The sequence below is a fragment of the Ammospiza nelsoni genome, chromosome 1 (genome assembly GCF_027579445.1).
Source record: "Ammospiza nelsoni isolate bAmmNel1 chromosome 1, bAmmNel1.pri, whole genome shotgun sequence".
NCBI classification, from domain to species: Eukaryota; Metazoa; Chordata; class Aves; order Passeriformes; family Passerellidae; genus Ammospiza; species Ammospiza nelsoni.
This window is the reverse complement of record NC_080633.1, coordinates 16,735,854-16,752,530: the sequence shown is the minus strand read 5'-3', so window position 1 is coordinate 16,752,530 and position 16,677 is coordinate 16,735,854. Positions and strand designations below refer to the sequence as shown.

Sequence of the window (16,677 nt, the reverse complement as noted above, 5' to 3'; positions counted from 1 at the left end):
AAGCCACACTTTGTCAAACACACTTGCAGCTAATGAAATGTAAGAATATATCTGAAAATTCTCAATTCTTAGGAAAGCTTAAATTTTACTACATATGAAAGGCAATGATAGAAGAATCCAGGAAAATCATCATAATTTTAAAAGTTTCTATGCTGCCAAACTAAAAAAAGTTACACTGCAAAGACAGCCTGTCTGTACCACAGACGTGCCAGCCAAATTTGGTAGGAAAAAGACCACAGAGAACTGATTACCTAGAATCTGTCAAACCATTCTGAGAAATGATTATGAGATAAGAAATGTAACGAGGATCCAGCTGTATGAATCTGAAAGAGCATGAACACCTAAGCATCAACCTGCTGCAATAGAAAGGTCTCATCACATGTATATATGTGCAGGCTGACAGTGGCTTTCCTTGGCTTCTTTCTAGAAGGTAATCTTGGTACACTTCCACACCCTTGTTAAGATGTGTCTTTTTGATAAAGAACATCAGAAAATATTTACATAAAGAGACTGACTTCCACAGTGGTTTCTAACAAGGCTATTTATTGTTTTAGGCCCCAATTTTGTAAACAGAAAAGAGTCATACTACAGACTCTGGGGGTGTGTGTATTTCATGTCTTTGGTGACTTGTTCTTCCTCAAAAGGACAGCACTTTGGATAAGGAGACACAATTTCAGCTTCTGCTGTACTGAGCTGAGAGGAGGAGAAGGGAGAGGAATGGACATAATTTTTTTCTTTTTCTTGGTTTTTTTTGAGAGAGAGGCAGGGGTCAGTGGTGGGAGGGGAGGTTGCTTTTAAGTGCCCTGTGAGAGGCAGAGCACTCAATCAAGGAAATACTTTAGACATATTAGCAGTTACACTGTTGTCAATGTTTTAACTAAGCATTATTTTTTAAAATTTCGCTGAATTTATTCACACTTGGATGAATCATGCTTTGGTAAAAATATAGCAGCAGTATCTCTTCTAGTACTACAAGCATAGCTGGCACAATACATCAGGTACATGGCACAGTCATGCTAATAAACTTTGTGTAACTTCTTTTGTAGTACCAAAAAGTATAGTCACACTTATTTAAGATCTTGCTTACTTGCTAATGTTTTGAAATACTTTTAGAAACACTTCTAAAGTTGAGAACTTCAACAGAGAATGTTTTATATGAACGAAATTCAGTATTTGATTCCTTTGTTCACTCTTTACAAACTCTATAATATAAATTTTGTCCCAAACCTCTACTTTCTCCTTCTCAAAGACAAGACAGACTCTGTTCTACCACAATTTTCAGCAGCAACTTGCATTTTTTTATGCTTATACTGAACACATTCCAGTATGAAGCTGCCCATAGTGGATACAACAAGTGACAGTTCTGAGTACTGGAGTATGTCTGAGGTTTTATAAATATCAGTTCATGTTTATTGGCATTTAAGTTTCTCAGTATTTGCAATGCTAATTCTCTTAGGTTAATATATTATGCTAAAGGCTGGTTTTTAGTGAGAAATGTCATTGAAATAATTTCATTTATTTATACTTTTATGCTACATGGCTAACTGCTCATACAACCCATGTTTATGGTTGTGTACCATCCAGTCTTTTGCCACTGGGTGACAGCCAAAGCATGAAAACAAAAGCCTTATTCAGGAAAAGAATTCCCTGCACTGCTATATGAATATCAAGTGAATTATGCAAATCAGAACAGGAGGAGCTTAATAAAACTCTCTTTCTGACCTCCTTTATGTATAAGGAGGAAAATATGCTGAGAATCTTGAGGTAAATATCCTTGCAAGAGAACAGTAAGTACAGCAAATGCTGACCTCAACATTTAACTGAAACACCTCATCATAAAACTCAACAATCTTCGTAATTTGTACAAATTGACATCACAAAATCAAAGGCTGTCTTTTTCTTTGATTTTACAAAGGAATAAGAGGGGAGAGAAGGGTTTAAAACTGTTTGAGTTCACAAAAGGAATTACGGAGAGGGACAAAAGATATATACAATACAAGCAATACTCTACTACAAAAAAATGTAGCTTATTATCATGACAGTAAATGTGTACATTTCCTTTTAGAATAACTTTCTCTAATTTAGGATATTTTTAATAACTTAAGAACAGAAGTAAAAAGAGAGTGTAAAACATGGACCTATCATGCAGCACTTTAAAATGGCGCTTTGAAACTTTGAATTTCAACTTACACAGAAATCAATTTACTAAAGGTTTATTTGATTTTTCTCAAAATGCAAAATCTTTACATTCTATATATTTCCTTAATATTTTTTTATCTACAGCAAACTTACAGTAAGATTAGTAACTAACCCACACAGTTCTGTAAAAAGCAAGAAGCAAAAAATGCTTTAAATCGGATTAGAATTGACTATATTTGCACCAGAATAACTGAGCTGTTTTTCAATATTTAAAATGCTGTGAATATTAATAACTTACGTCATATTTTCAGGATCCATGGCACAACCTCCCACTGCTTTGTTGACATTCACAAGCAGGGCTGGATTAGTTGAAGTCAGTAACGTCACCATAGGTGCAATTCCACCCAATCTGCGGATGGTGCCTCGATTTTCTTCCTCTTGGCAACATTCTGCCAGTGCTCCAATGACATTTATAAGGACCTCCTCAGGCTGATCAGTCAGCAATGTTACCAAAGTTTCTACGGTTTTATATTCCTGAAATCTAAAAGACAGCAATAAATCCAAAGTTGGTATTTTTAATATGTTACCAATATAAGCTTAATTTTATAATTAAAGTATAATTATAATTGAAGTACAAGTTTTAATTTCTGTATGTAAATCACCTTGCTGAGGAAATCCCAATACAGGTAAATGATTCCATACAATTATTTGAAATGTGACATACAGCCTAATGTCTTACTCTAACTTTCTAACTACATTTCTACAATTTAATTGTCTAAGAACTTCTTGAGTAGTTTGAGTGTTTTTTTTTTAATTGACATGTAGATGCAACACCTACAAACAGCTGAAAACAAACCAGAAGACTGGCAATTAATGTGCCATCCTTACTTCCAGCACTTTTTCCTGCTGTGTTAACAATAGCTAGAGTAGTACCAGACCCTCCTTCACTTCTCTGAACCAAAGGATGGCCCTTACTTTTCACTAAATATGAGCCTTTAGAGCTTACCCTGAGCAGTTCTATATTCAGCTCAGGCCTAATACACTGCATTTTCCTGATGTCAGAACCACAGTTCTAGTACATTTCCACAGCACAATGTTAGATTCTAACTTGTAATTAAGAAATAAATCAACAGAAATTTGACTTGACTCTTCTATTAATACTTTCCCCATTGTTCACAGAACTTTTGATACTGAGAATCAAAAATATGGTTTTTGAAATCTTGATGGTCCTATCCTACAAAGACGTGTGCTAAACCTAAGAAGTTAATCTTTCAGAATAGGATTTTTTCCTCAGTGCTTGAATAATTTTCAAGGGTTTGGGTTTTTGTTTCTTTTTTTGTTTAAAACTTAGGGGATTCTTAACACTTAACAAATACTGCATCTTCTTTTTATACATCTTCTGATATACCCTGACAGTTCTATGGGGTATGTCAAGCTAGATCTAACCTGTATATAATCTAATTATCAGAGAAAATGTCTCTGAGAGTACTGAGTTCTCATTTGTGCTTTTCTCCCAGCCCCTAGCTTCTGGGAATGTCTGCTTGAGCTACAAAAACTATTTTCCGGGAACCAGTTGCTCATGTGGCTTTTCTTTTTATAAAAAAAATATTAGTATTTCTGATATTTTTAGGGCAGAACTAGATGTTTCAATAAAAATTAATCTTTCCAAGATGGGTTATCAGCATAATAATTAAAGTAACTGAGAAATGAGAAACTTTTGTTTTTCATCATCCAAAACTTTGCTTAAAGATAAATTTTCTACTCCTTGTTCGCTGTAATTTGGAAGTATCCCTACTTTTTTTTTCCCAAGAGTAAACATCAACAGCATGAAAAAAAAAGAGCATTAAAGTAAGCAAATAATTTGAAAAAACAACAAAACAAAACTGATTATTGCTGGCTTTTCAACTTCTTCACAGATGGGATGCTGTGAGCTGGCTGTGCAGCGGGCAGGCTGCTTTCAGGCATTGCTGCTGGCTCGGGCCATCTTGTGTCCAGGAGCAGAACGGCCGCTCCCACGCCAGCTGCGCCCGGAGGTGCACAGGGACAGGCACAGGGACAGGGACAGGCAGGCACAGGGACAGGCACAGTAACAGACAGGCACAGGCACAGGGACAGGCACAGGGACAGGGACAGGCACAGGGACAGGGACAGGCAGGCACAGGGACAGGCACAGTAACAGACAGGCACAGGCACAGGGACAGGGACAGGCACAGGCACAGGGACAGGCACAGGGACAGGCACAGGCAGGCACAGGGACAGGCACAGTAACAGACAGGCACAGGCACAGGCACAGGGACAGGGACAGGCACAGGCAGACACAGACACAGGCACAGGGACAGGCACAGTCACAGACAGGCACAGGCACAGGGACAGGGACAGGCACAGGCACAGGGACAGGCACAGGGACAGGCACAGGCAGGCACAGGGACAGGCACAGTAACAGACAGGCACAGGCACAGGCACAGGGACAGGGACAGGCACAGGCAGACACAGACACAGGCACAGGGACAGGCACAGTCACAGACAGGCACAGGCACAGGCACAGGGACAGGCACAGTCACAGGGACAGGCACAGGCACCTGCCCCGGCTCACAGCTGAGTCAGCACAACCTCTCAGCAGCGACCTCCAGGTAGAGGAAATACTCTGGAGCAATTCAGAGATAATTAAGTGCCCCTGCAGGAGCCAGCAGAGTTTGCTAGTTCTAGCTTCATGCCAGACTCAGGCTCATCCCTCCAGATCTACTTAGGTGTTTTCACACTATCCTCACTCCCTTTTCTTTAGTGGCCTCCCATCTTGAGTTTGGACAGGGTTTACTGCTTCAGACTCAGCACTACACAACACGTGAATTCAGCTGGAGCTGCGCCGGGCTAGTAACCTTTGCGAGCATCAAGCACTTGCCAAAGATATGTGAGTAGCCCAACAAAAATCTGTTTGCAGTTGGACAGAATTATTGGCTACAGCTATACTAATAAATAAAACAGGCTAGGGCTCGTTCTCTAGCCCTGAGGACAAGAAGCACAACATAGCATCCATATGGCTAAAATCTCTTATCCTCACAATGCAGGGTGGCCTCACCCATGCTGCCTAATGGGAACAACCTGTTGCCTGCACTGCTCCCAAGGAGTGTCTGGGCATTGTCTGGGAGAGCATTTGCTGGCACACTGTGTAAGGGCTTGTGCTGGCAGTTAAACAGTATGGATAATCCTAACACAGAGCCTGAAAACTGAAAGATTTGGCCCTGTTTAGTTTACTAGTACAGAGAGAGCCATTCAGTCTGTCTCATCACTGATTGATCCAAAATCAGGATACCTCTGCACAAACCCAAAGTCCACAGAAAAGAAGGATACATCCATATGAAAAGTTAGGTTACTGTGCAATTAAGAATGCAAAAAAGCAGTAGGTCAGCAGTAGAGGAAATAAAGACCATAGATCTGTATACCAACAGTTAGGGAATTCATTTAGGACAGTAAAAAGCCAGAATGTAAAACCTGGAAATCTTCCTAATTTTTACCCAGTCTTGGTCTATCATTATGTGCTTATCCAGCAAGGTACACTAAATTAGGGCAGCAGGAAGATGTATAATACTAATTTATAATACTCCTTTTAATCTTTCTACATGCTCTACATACAGAACAGCATAATTTCAGCAGGAAACTGAGCACAGATGTAGTGGAGCCAGTTTCCTTTTTCTAGGTAAGGTGCATGAATTTGTTATATTAATTTCAGATGAGCGGGTAAAGTGTTCTTGATCATTAAGCTGCTCCATGGAAGGTAGAGAGCGACAACTTCTACTGTCACAGTCTCAAATAATTACTCAGAACCCTGGCACTGAGAGTTTGCTGGCACGCACAGCAGAACTCTCATCAGTTAATTCCACTCATTTAGAAGCTGGGTCTCCAGACTAAGCCACTTTTCTGAGCCCCTTCTGTAGCCAAGAAGAGAGGTACCTAGGCTAGTTATCCTAGACTCCAGTATATTTCTAATATGTATTAGATGTCTACCCTACAATGAGCAAATTTGCTCTCTGTCTCTCTTGATGTAAAACATTAAAGTGTACTAAGTACTCTCTCTACCATGCAGCAGTGATTCTGGCTTCTAAAGTACAGACAGGAGGGGGGATATCCGATATGGCCACGTGTCAAATGTGACCTCCTGACTCAGAGTCCTGTAGATTAACTAGAGGCACCACTTGCCTCCATTGACTGTTAAGATTCTAGTAACTTAACACTGTCTCTACTCTACCCTGATGAGGTCAGGTGGCATTTTTTAAGTACTACAAAACCTAAGGTGAAAGCCCAGCTGATTATAAAGACTGATTTTGAAGAATTATGACAAAACAGTTTTGAAAACAATAGAGGTTTGTAAAATCAAAGCATGATAATGTAAGAAATGCTTGTAAAATTAAATTACTAAGTTACTTTAACACATTTTCTCTACTCATTGCACATTTCCAGATTGCTCCTGTCACAGCTGCCAAAAGTTGTTTGTTTTCACTTTTATCAAGGAGAGCAGATAGTGGTTGTAGACCTTCATGTTTTCTAACCAGGTCACGTATTTCTTCATCTTCTGCACACTATAAAAAAAATATACATATTAAACATATATATTATGGAAAAGTCTGTAAGATTATGTCTTCAAAAGCTAGCTGTATTACATTGTAACTAGTAAAAACTAATAGAGGAGAAAACATAAATGTTGCATTCAAGTCTCTGAATATGCTAACAACTCACTGAGAGAATGACAGTAAATTGCTGCTGTATATGCAGCAGTGCTTATACTGTCACATTGTCCTCTTTAGGGGCAAACAAACAAAAAAAACCAAGCAGCTCTATGCACAGTATGCCTCACCACTCTTCACTGGTTACCTGTGCAACTTAATGCTTGTACACAAGAAGAGCAAATAGGAACCTAATTATAATATTAAATATGGAGTTAAAATATTCACAACATTTCTATAATTTTTTACACATTAGAGAAATAGTGAAATTAAGAAAATTTAAAACTGACAATGACATGAAAACAAAGGGCTAATGCTGGTTCTGATCTACTGACTATAATAAAATTACCTTATGTATGGCACTTGCACAATGCATTTGGAGCTCCTCATGTTCACTACTCAGATTTTTCACTAGGGTCTCAATCATGCCTTCTGTTCTTATTGCAAGTCTGTAACTTGGCTAAAAAGATAAAGTGCATCTTTTAAATCCTGCATATTAACAGTTAATAGGTCACAACAATAATACAATGCTACAATTATAGGGTTTGATATTGAGAAACCTTGTACTTTATGTAAGCACAAGTCATCATTGCCTTGAAAATACTACTGATGATCTCAGAGGAAAGCAAATATCTGCAGTGCTCTTCAAATCACCTGTAACCTGAAGTACTGCAGTGCCTATCCTGTAGCCACTTAGCTCATGAAGAATGCAGAATATTCTGAAAGGTGTCTAGACTCCCTGCTCAGACCCAAGAAAGCAAAAGATGCTTCAGAAAGGGATCAAGAACTACCCACTCACTTCATCAGGAACCAGCAGCCACAACAACAGACCTATTCCTAAAACAAGGTTAGAAAAAAATGTTCTTAGAGTTTAAATTTTTTAGTGATATTGTCATGCAAATTTAAGCCACAGGCATTGTAATGGGATAATTTTTAAGTGGGGGAAACATCTGTGACATCTGTGTAAGAAATGCATTTAGTGTTCCTTCCAAGTTAGGCCATACAAGAAACACTCAAAAATGACATCTTCTCAATACATACTTACTGAACATAAAACCTGCCAGGTTTGTGTCTCACGGAACATGCATTAATTGGTGTAACTCAAGAAGCTAATTTTTAACACACAAAGTGTTTAATAATGTAAAATCTCTTTAAAAATTATGTCTTTTGTGCCTCAAAATCACCAAGACAAAATATGTATATTATTTTATCTGAAATGCAATACACCTCAAGTTGAAATGAAGATAGAGAATCATAAACAGATAGAATCCTTTAGGTTGGAAAAGACCTTTAAGATCATTGAGTCCAACCATTATCCCAGCACTGCCAAGTCCACCACTAAACTGCATCCCTAAGTGCCACATCTGCACATCTCTTAAGTAACTCCAGGGATGGTGACTCAACCATTCCCCTGGGCAGTATGTTCCTAGGCAGTGCTTGACAACTGCTTTGGTGAAGAAATTTTTCCTAATATTCAATCTAAACCTCCTCTGATTCAACCCGAGGCAATTTCCTCTGATCCTATTGCTTGTTACCTGGGAGAAGAGAACAACCCCACCTGGCTCCAACTTTCTTTCAGGTCCCCTCTGAGCCTCCTTCTCTTCAGGCTAAACTCCCCCAGCTCCCTCAGCTGCTCCTCACCAGCCTTGTGCTCCACACCCTTCCCCAACTCCATTGCCGTTCTCTGGACACCCTCCAGCACCTCAATGTTCTTCCTGAATTGAGGGACCCAGAACACAGGGTCTGCACAGTGCCTAGCACAGCAGGATGCTCACTGCCCTGCTCCTGCTGGCCACATTATTGCTGACACAGGCCAGGATGCCATTGGCCCTCTTGTCCACCCGGGCACACCCTGGCTCATGTTCAGCCCTCCAGGTCTTGTCCTGCCAGGCAGCTTTCAGCCACTCCTTCCCCAGCCTGTAGCACTGCAGGGGTTGCTGTGACCCAAGTGCAGGACCTGTCACTTGGCCTTGTTCAACCTCATAGCACTGGCCTTGGCTCATGGATCCAGCCTGTCCAGAGCCCTCTGCAGAGCCTTCCTGCCCTCCAGTAGATTGACACTTCTACCCTTGGTGTGCCTGCACACTCAGTAGTGTGTTGAGGGTACCCACAATCCCCTCCACCAGGTCATTCATAAAGATATTAAACAGAACTGTCTCACTAGTGTAATTCCTTACATGGCTATGGTAAAAAATATTTGTATTCAAATTTAAAAACTGAATATACTCAAATCTGCAAAATGTGCCACAGAAATCTGTGGAAAAATCACATATATTCCTTTCTTCTATTTGCAATGGATCAGACCCAATACACAAGGACACTGTAAACCATTCTGCCCTGCACTGCCTTAGATCTTTCTTGGCCACATCTGCAGGTTAGTTTTGTAGAATTTAAATGCATTGCTTAACCAGAACACAGCACCTTAGGCTGCCAAATCTGTAAATTATGATGAAAAAAATAAGAAAAAAAAGAAAGTGATTAAGGCTTTCATTTCACTTTTTTTCTTTCATGTATTACTCCTAGCCTTTTAAATAAAAATACATGTTTTTTACTTCAATCCAAGCTGTGATCTTCTCAAAACCACTTTGATTACATAAAGCATCTACTCCCTGATGGGATAACTGACCTAAGTGACTGTAGAATGTAATATTTCCTTTTATTGTCAAATTTCTTTAATGTTTAGAAATAACTTAGTTGTTTGTGTTTACTCACCTCTGAGGCACATTCCTGTAGTGTCCCCACTATTGGGATTAAGATGTTTGCATGTGAGCATTTGAGCCATCTAGCTAGTAATGGAATGCCACCAGCTTTACGGATTGCTTTCTTGTTTTTGATGCTTTTGCTGCAGCTCCAGAGTGCCAAGGCTGCACAGCGAACTGTTTCAGTGTCTTTGACTTGGTATGATGATGCCACCGAAATAGATTCCAACAGCTCAACCTAAAAAAAAAAAAAAAATTCTTAATATCTACAGGAAATTTGATATCATGCTGCTTTCTAATTATGATAAACATAATTACATTATCGTGCTTTGATCGTGTTTACAACATATGATCTATTTTTTCAACAAAAATATGCATATGACAAGGGTACAAATTTTAATGTCTGCTTACCAATTTCTTGATTCCTCCATGTTTCCTTACTGTCTTTCGTGCTCGTTTAAATCTAGCAACATTGGCAATTGTTTCAGCTGCTAAACATTTTAGATCAGTATCTGTAGAGTCCAGTATTTTCACCATGATCTCTAAGCCTCCAAGATCTGCAATTGCATGTCTGATCAATATATTTTGACTAATTTCCTTCAGGATTTTTAATGAACCAATCTAAATAATGGAAAACGACAGAAGTTAAACATTATTTAGGTATATAAAAACATTAACATTATTTAAAATGATGGGTTAGTTAATTTTTTTCTTTATATTTAATCAGGAAAAAAGAAGGAAACTGAAAGTTAAAGACATAGATATCTTTCTTAAAAATCTGAAGAAAACAAGAAAATACAGAAATGAGAAATAAACTTTCTTTACACTCTGTAACTTTGAAACTCAAAAAATATTCTAATAAAAAAGGCATATTCATTGCTCTGTTTGACAAAGCTCATTACCTGACATTTAATTTCTTCAGTATCAAGTAAATTAATTAACACTTCAAGACATCCAGTGTCTTTGATGGCCAGCTGACAGGTTTCTTCAGACAGATTGAAATCCCTCATTGAGCACAGTGCAATTAGAGTGGCTGTTGGATCACCGCCCTAAAATAAAGCAAATAATTAACAAATATGTAAAATGCATTTAATATAAAACCCAATCACTTCTAGTTGTGCTAGTAAAACTACTACTAAAGAAGAAACATGTTAGATATTTTGACTTTATAGTGTTCAATAACACAAACATAGTAAGAAATAGAATTATTGATAAAGTCTGTAAATGGCATAAAGATTCAAATGAGTGAATAGCTCAGGTGGAAAACTATTAACATGGCTTGCTGTGAATAGACCAGATTGAATGCTTTTCTAACCATTCAAGCTCTATTGAATAAGATAAGATAAGCTTTATTTCAGTCACTGCAACTAAACTTAAAGAAAAAAATCAAAGAACACAACGCAGGAAGTTAAGCCATATGACAGTGGATTCTTTTAAACCTCCAATACAGGTTTACTGTCAATAAAATCAAGGCTGAACCAACCAGCACGGAAGTTAGGAGAGCTGAGCTATAGCTGCAGCAGAAGCTGGAGCGAACATTGCCAGCTGGTACTAACGTGGAAGTTACAACTTAGAGTACCTAGTAAATCAAAGTGCAGCATCCACCTCCTGCATTCCAGGGAAGCTCTGGCTCCCATCCAGATCTGAGCTCTGCTGCCCAAGCCCATCTCTTTTAAATGAGAGTTTTGAATCTGTAAAGGATTTTTGGTCAACCCTTCCTTGAGGAAAATGTTCTGCTGAATTGTGGACATTATAATGAAACACAGAATATTACAAAACTGAGTAATGTTTGCTAATATAAACCAGGTAGATCTAACAAAACCAGAACTTCTGAAGCGTATTTCTTAAATGTAAACAGAAACAGTAAGACAGACACAGTACAAAGGGAATTTAAATTTAACACGTTCTTCAAGTTGTTATAAATATAGTAAAGAATCACAAGTGAAAAAATACATCCAAAAAGAATGTGAGAGAACTACTTCATAAAGTATCAGACCAGTAGCTTACATCAGACAAAACACTTCTGCTGATCAATGAAGTATATATTCATAGTTCTTCATAATTTTTACCTACATTTCTTTTTACAACAGATACCAGAAAATTTCCCCACAAAAGTGGTTAAATATAAAGGTAATTTTTAAACAGTGTCCTAGAGAAAGATGCCCCCATTTTTTTATATTATATGTTTAATTATATTTATCATCCTGACTTCAGCAGAATGAAATGTCTTCCTTTATTAACATATTTTAAACTACATTGAAAAAATGCCCTAGAGTATAAAATAATGTAACAAATTCTCAAATGTTTTCCTAGAGAAATCAGTCTATCTACACTTATAAAATTCTTAATTATATTTTTTTAAATCCCTACAATATGATTATAAAACTACAGAGAATATTCTGCAGCTCAGAAAAACAAAGAGCTGTCCTTTTATGAAATCTGTGGCCTTTTAACAGATTAGACTTTGATATTTACTTTGTCTGATAAAAAATTTGCAACAGGAGTTTTTTTAAAAACTTGTCTTTTTATTATTTTAATAACTGTAAGAAGTACATTGCTAACCTGAAAAGTGATGTCTCTCCTTGTGAGGACTGCTTTTCCTACGGTGAAACTGCATTTATACATAACATAGTAGTCCATAATTCCCTTATCTTACATGTATAATGGTTGGCATATGATAGTTAATATGGACCAAGTTTTTAAAAAATAAACAATTTTTAATTTTCTTATAATGAATAAAAAATACAACCATATATTATATATATATGCATTTTATTTTTTCAGCTTTAAAAATGAACACACCACTTTAAGTGTTTTTAATGTAAAACCACAATAAAATATTTTTCATATGTGCTGAAGCATCAATTCTACAAAATAAGAAATACTGCTGATGGTTTCAACAATTATTTTTTGTTTCTTGAAATTATCATTACAGTAAGTCTTGTAGTAGTTACAGCATAGATTTTAACATGCATGGAAATAGTTACCTCTCCATTAAGTTGACATAAAATCTGCATCATGTTGTTATACCATTTGAAATCTGATATGTTGGAAGCAAAATAGATTCTACTGGCAGATCAACAGTCAATTTTAAGGCTTGAAATGAAACACAGACATTTTAAAATGTGTCTTTCTTCCTATATATCAGTATAACACATATATCCAAGAAAATAAGCCAGTATCACTGTTACACTATCAGTAAAACATCTTCTTGCACTGAATGTGTAATGTCTCTCTTATAATACTCAAGCTAACAAGTGAGAAAAACTGAGAATTACAGAACTACTGACAAGATCAAAAAAGAATAAAAATAAAAGAAAAACACAAGCAAATACAGACACAACCCAAAGTGCAGTTACCAAGGAATACACTCGTTCAAACAACCATTTTGTTTGGCTTCTGTAATAATCAAGAGGAAAACCCTGTTAGTCAATGGCAACCTTTCAACAAATGGAACCAAAAAAGCAAAAGGAGTAAGGGGTCTTTTTTATGCATTAACCTTTACTAAATTCTGCTAATGGCTACTTAATGTCTCTGACAGCCTAGTGAACACTCTGGCTATGCTGAGGACATAACTAGTCAGTAAGTGCTTAGGTAACAGATGTTTTACACTAGATAAGCTCAATGGACTCTGCTCTGTGGTACTGAGAGAACTGGCTGATGCCATGATTAGTCTGCAGAACTGTAGGAAGAAATCTTTTGTTAGCAATAGAACACAATGCTGATATTATCTGTCAATATCACAGCATCACCAAACAAAAAAAGCAAACTTTACAGAGAAAATTATAACCAGATTTGTAACCTGTAAGATACAAGAACTACTCCTTCTTTGGATTGGCACTGCTCAATTTAAGTACTACATTCATTATAGGTATTCTAGTTCAGAAAAAATACTGGGAAAGTTGATAAAGACCAGAGGATGTCAAAATCTCAAAATTACAATCTCTACAAAAAAAAAATTGAAGGAACTGGAACTGTTTATTCTAAAGAAGACAATAGGAAGGTAGTTTAAAGAACACCTTCAATGCCAATATGACCTCTCTTCTCCAGGTCCAGATGAGGAATAATGGGGTTTAAGAGCATCAGGGTTCATCTATGCTTGGTTAAAAAAAAAAAAAAAGGAAAAAAAAACGCAACAAAACCAACTTTATTAGTAAGAATATTTGATTTCTTGAATACATTGCTTACAACATGAAATCCCCATGACAGGAAAGAAAAGCCAGAGAAATATTTGTCCAGAAGACCCACAAAGAATTGGTGCTGTTTTGGAGGCAAGCAGGTGGAATCAATGACTTCCTACATTTTGCTCAAGTCCTATTGTCTGTTATTTACTCTCATGAAATTTCATAAATAAGAAATGTTTTGGTATTTACTGATTTTCTTCAAAAAAATGATTAACCCATAATGGATACTATGATCATAGATACAGAGAATAGATAATAAAATACACAGGCTTAAGTTTCAATAGCAGATGTCCAATCCCAATTAAACCATTCCTAGTCAATACAAAACTTCCATTTTTGAACTGATGATGTCAGTTCAGCAGTCTAGGAAAGAAAGATACAAAATTTACTCTAAAGTTAACCCTTTCAACTGAAACCTAAAGCCATTACAGAAGTACAACTAATAAAAGTATGAACAGGATTATAAAGAGTATTATTCCAAATGTGTTGCCGAATTTGTAGCAAAATGAAAATATGTGAATGGAAATACATAAACATTACAATCAAGTTACAGTGCAGTTTCCCAACAGAAAGTGAAATTAAGTAAAATGAAAATTGTACAGTTTTTGGCTCTCAAATATCTCCATAAATACAGTACCTATTTGAAGAGTGTATTATTCATTTATTTAATTTGGTTTAGGATTTAGAGTGACCATGACTGAATGCTACCAGAAAGTGAAATATTTTACTCTGCATGGTAATGTCAAAGATGAGGTTTTTTTACTGTTTAGACCAATGGCTGAAATTTATTTTGCCAGAGTAAAAGTGTATTTTCTCTATTGTATTAAGTAAATCCTGGATAGGTGGCTAACTGTGCATGTCTGTGATAACAAGCCTATGGCTGAATAACAGGGAAAAAATTGCTGCTTTTGGGCAATTTTGTCATTCTCCTGTGTAATACCCCAGTTTTGATTATGACTATATATAATCTGAATGGCAATTACAATATACTGGACGAAATTAAGACCAAACATGCCAAGTCAATATATTTTTTAAAATACTGAACAAACAAAATAGCATAATGTGATAGCCCAAAATAGTTGGTCAAATTAATGTTACACCAGACTTTTAAAATTAAAATTCTTTAATGGAACAAAAAACCTCCAAGGGAAAAATATGTTTAGTTGGAATCCTAATCTAAAGCAGTATTGTCATTTTTATAAAACAAAAATTTCAACACAAAGATTAAAGTATGAAACAGAATTCTCAGTTTAAAAGTTTGTGACTTTATTTTCTGTTGAACTTTACTCTCTTAAATCACAGAGAAAATTTTGTAATTTTCTGCTAGAAAGTACTTTAACATCTAAATAAATTTTGATAAAGCTTAATGAAAGACTGAGTACTGCAGTACTCAGTATGTATAAAATACATAATATGCCAGAGCAAGGCAATTTTTTCTATGCTAGTCAATCTCTAAGCACACTGAGTTTTGTCATGGTTTAAATACTAGTTCCAATTTTTCATCTTAGTTTATAAAACATACAAGCTGCAACTTGTTAAGACATGACTTATAGACAAGTATAACTGAGTTATGGAATAATTCCCTGACCCACTTCCTGAATCTTCTGGCATTCTTTAGCTCCAGCCTGGCAGTATGCAAACCATACAGATTAATATAAGTAAAGCCAGTGGAAAATCACAGGCATCACAACATTTCAAAACATTCACACTGGACTACAACAATGCACAGAAGCTGCACTGTTTTAGTTGCAGATTGATACCTTGACCCTCACCCTACATAGTGGTAGAAGTGACATATATGTCATGACCCCCCTACAGTGAGTTTAAATTGTCATATTTTATGAAACTGAAAAGAAATGAGTTTCCAAACAAAAGGATGTCTATTATTTTCTGCATGAACCAGCAAGTTTTGTTAGGCAAGCATTGATTCCCTCTTGAAAACTCTTCCAAGACATGTACCCATTCTGTTAGCTTTCCTTTTCTAATTCATAGAAATTGGATTCTACTATAGAGGAGGCAAAAGTCTAACAGTTCATGTGCAAACATATGAACTTTTACTTCCTTGGACTGGGAATAACAGAATATTTTCCTAGTAACTTCTTAAACCTCAAACTTGGAAAGAAGTGAAATGGTGACCCCAAAACCACAGAAAACCTGGCCAAGATAATATATAATATCTTAACAGTGCAAGTTTATCTTCTACTCCATTGTGAAATTTTCAGTTTAGGAGTGTATTTCTTCCCCAGATCCACATGGACAATTTTGTAAGAACACTTAATCTGAGGAAAATAAAGTATATGCGTGTTTTAAAAGAACATGTAGAAATTAGAAGCAAACAGAATTGAATGAGAAAGGGAAAAGGGTCTAGTAATAAATTTTTAAAAGAAAAAACCCTACACAAACAGCACTACTGTTAACAGTAATATAACACTGTAAACCCTGACTGGAGACTTGGAGATGAGACATTTGCTGTCCATTTCACACATGTGCTTCTGATCTTGTGTGACAGTGTCAGACCTGCCTAAGCAATTCTGACTGTCTAGTACTTGGCTCAGAAAGAGGATAAAAGCATTAATGCTATTACTATCATTTTAATTTTAGGTATCCAGGTAACTTAGGAAACCAGTGGATGTGAATCTGAGGAGAAAAGTTAATGAGGTTCAACTAGGAAGGACTGCTGCCTCTGCAGGCTGCTGGAGAGCCTGCATGCTGTGGAAGCTTCATAAGCACTGGACAGACAGAAGAGGCAGTGTCATTTGAAACTAGCCAAAAAAAAAATTTTGCAAGGAAAACAAAATTATAGCAATAGTTTATGAAAACCTAAGAGACAGGTGTTCTCTGGAGAAATAAAACAAACTTAGAAACGGGGCTTAGTGAGAGCATAGGAAAAACAAATATGGGTGAAGACATGGCTGAAGCACAGGCGTGCTTCTGGAA

At 36.7% G+C, this 16,677-nt stretch overlaps 1 protein-coding gene across 1 annotated transcript in view; it reads right to left on the bottom strand.

Annotated features, from left to right (window-relative positions):
* The window catches only part of ODAD2 (outer dynein arm docking complex subunit 2), a 66,827-nt gene that overhangs the window by 39,261 nt on the left and 10,889 nt on the right, over positions 1-16,677 (bottom strand). The window contains exons 5-10 of the mRNA XM_059482243.1: positions 10,459-10,605; positions 9,968-10,177; positions 9,570-9,794; positions 7,207-7,317; positions 6,559-6,713; positions 2,438-2,680 (exon numbers count right to left, since the gene is read on the bottom strand). Coding sequence (XP_059338226.1) covers positions 2,438-2,680; positions 6,559-6,713; positions 7,207-7,317; positions 9,570-9,794; positions 9,968-10,177; positions 10,459-10,605 — 1,091 coding nt within the window. The remainder of the gene's footprint in view (positions 1-2,437; positions 2,681-6,558; positions 6,714-7,206; positions 7,318-9,569; positions 9,795-9,967; positions 10,178-10,458; positions 10,606-16,677) is intronic.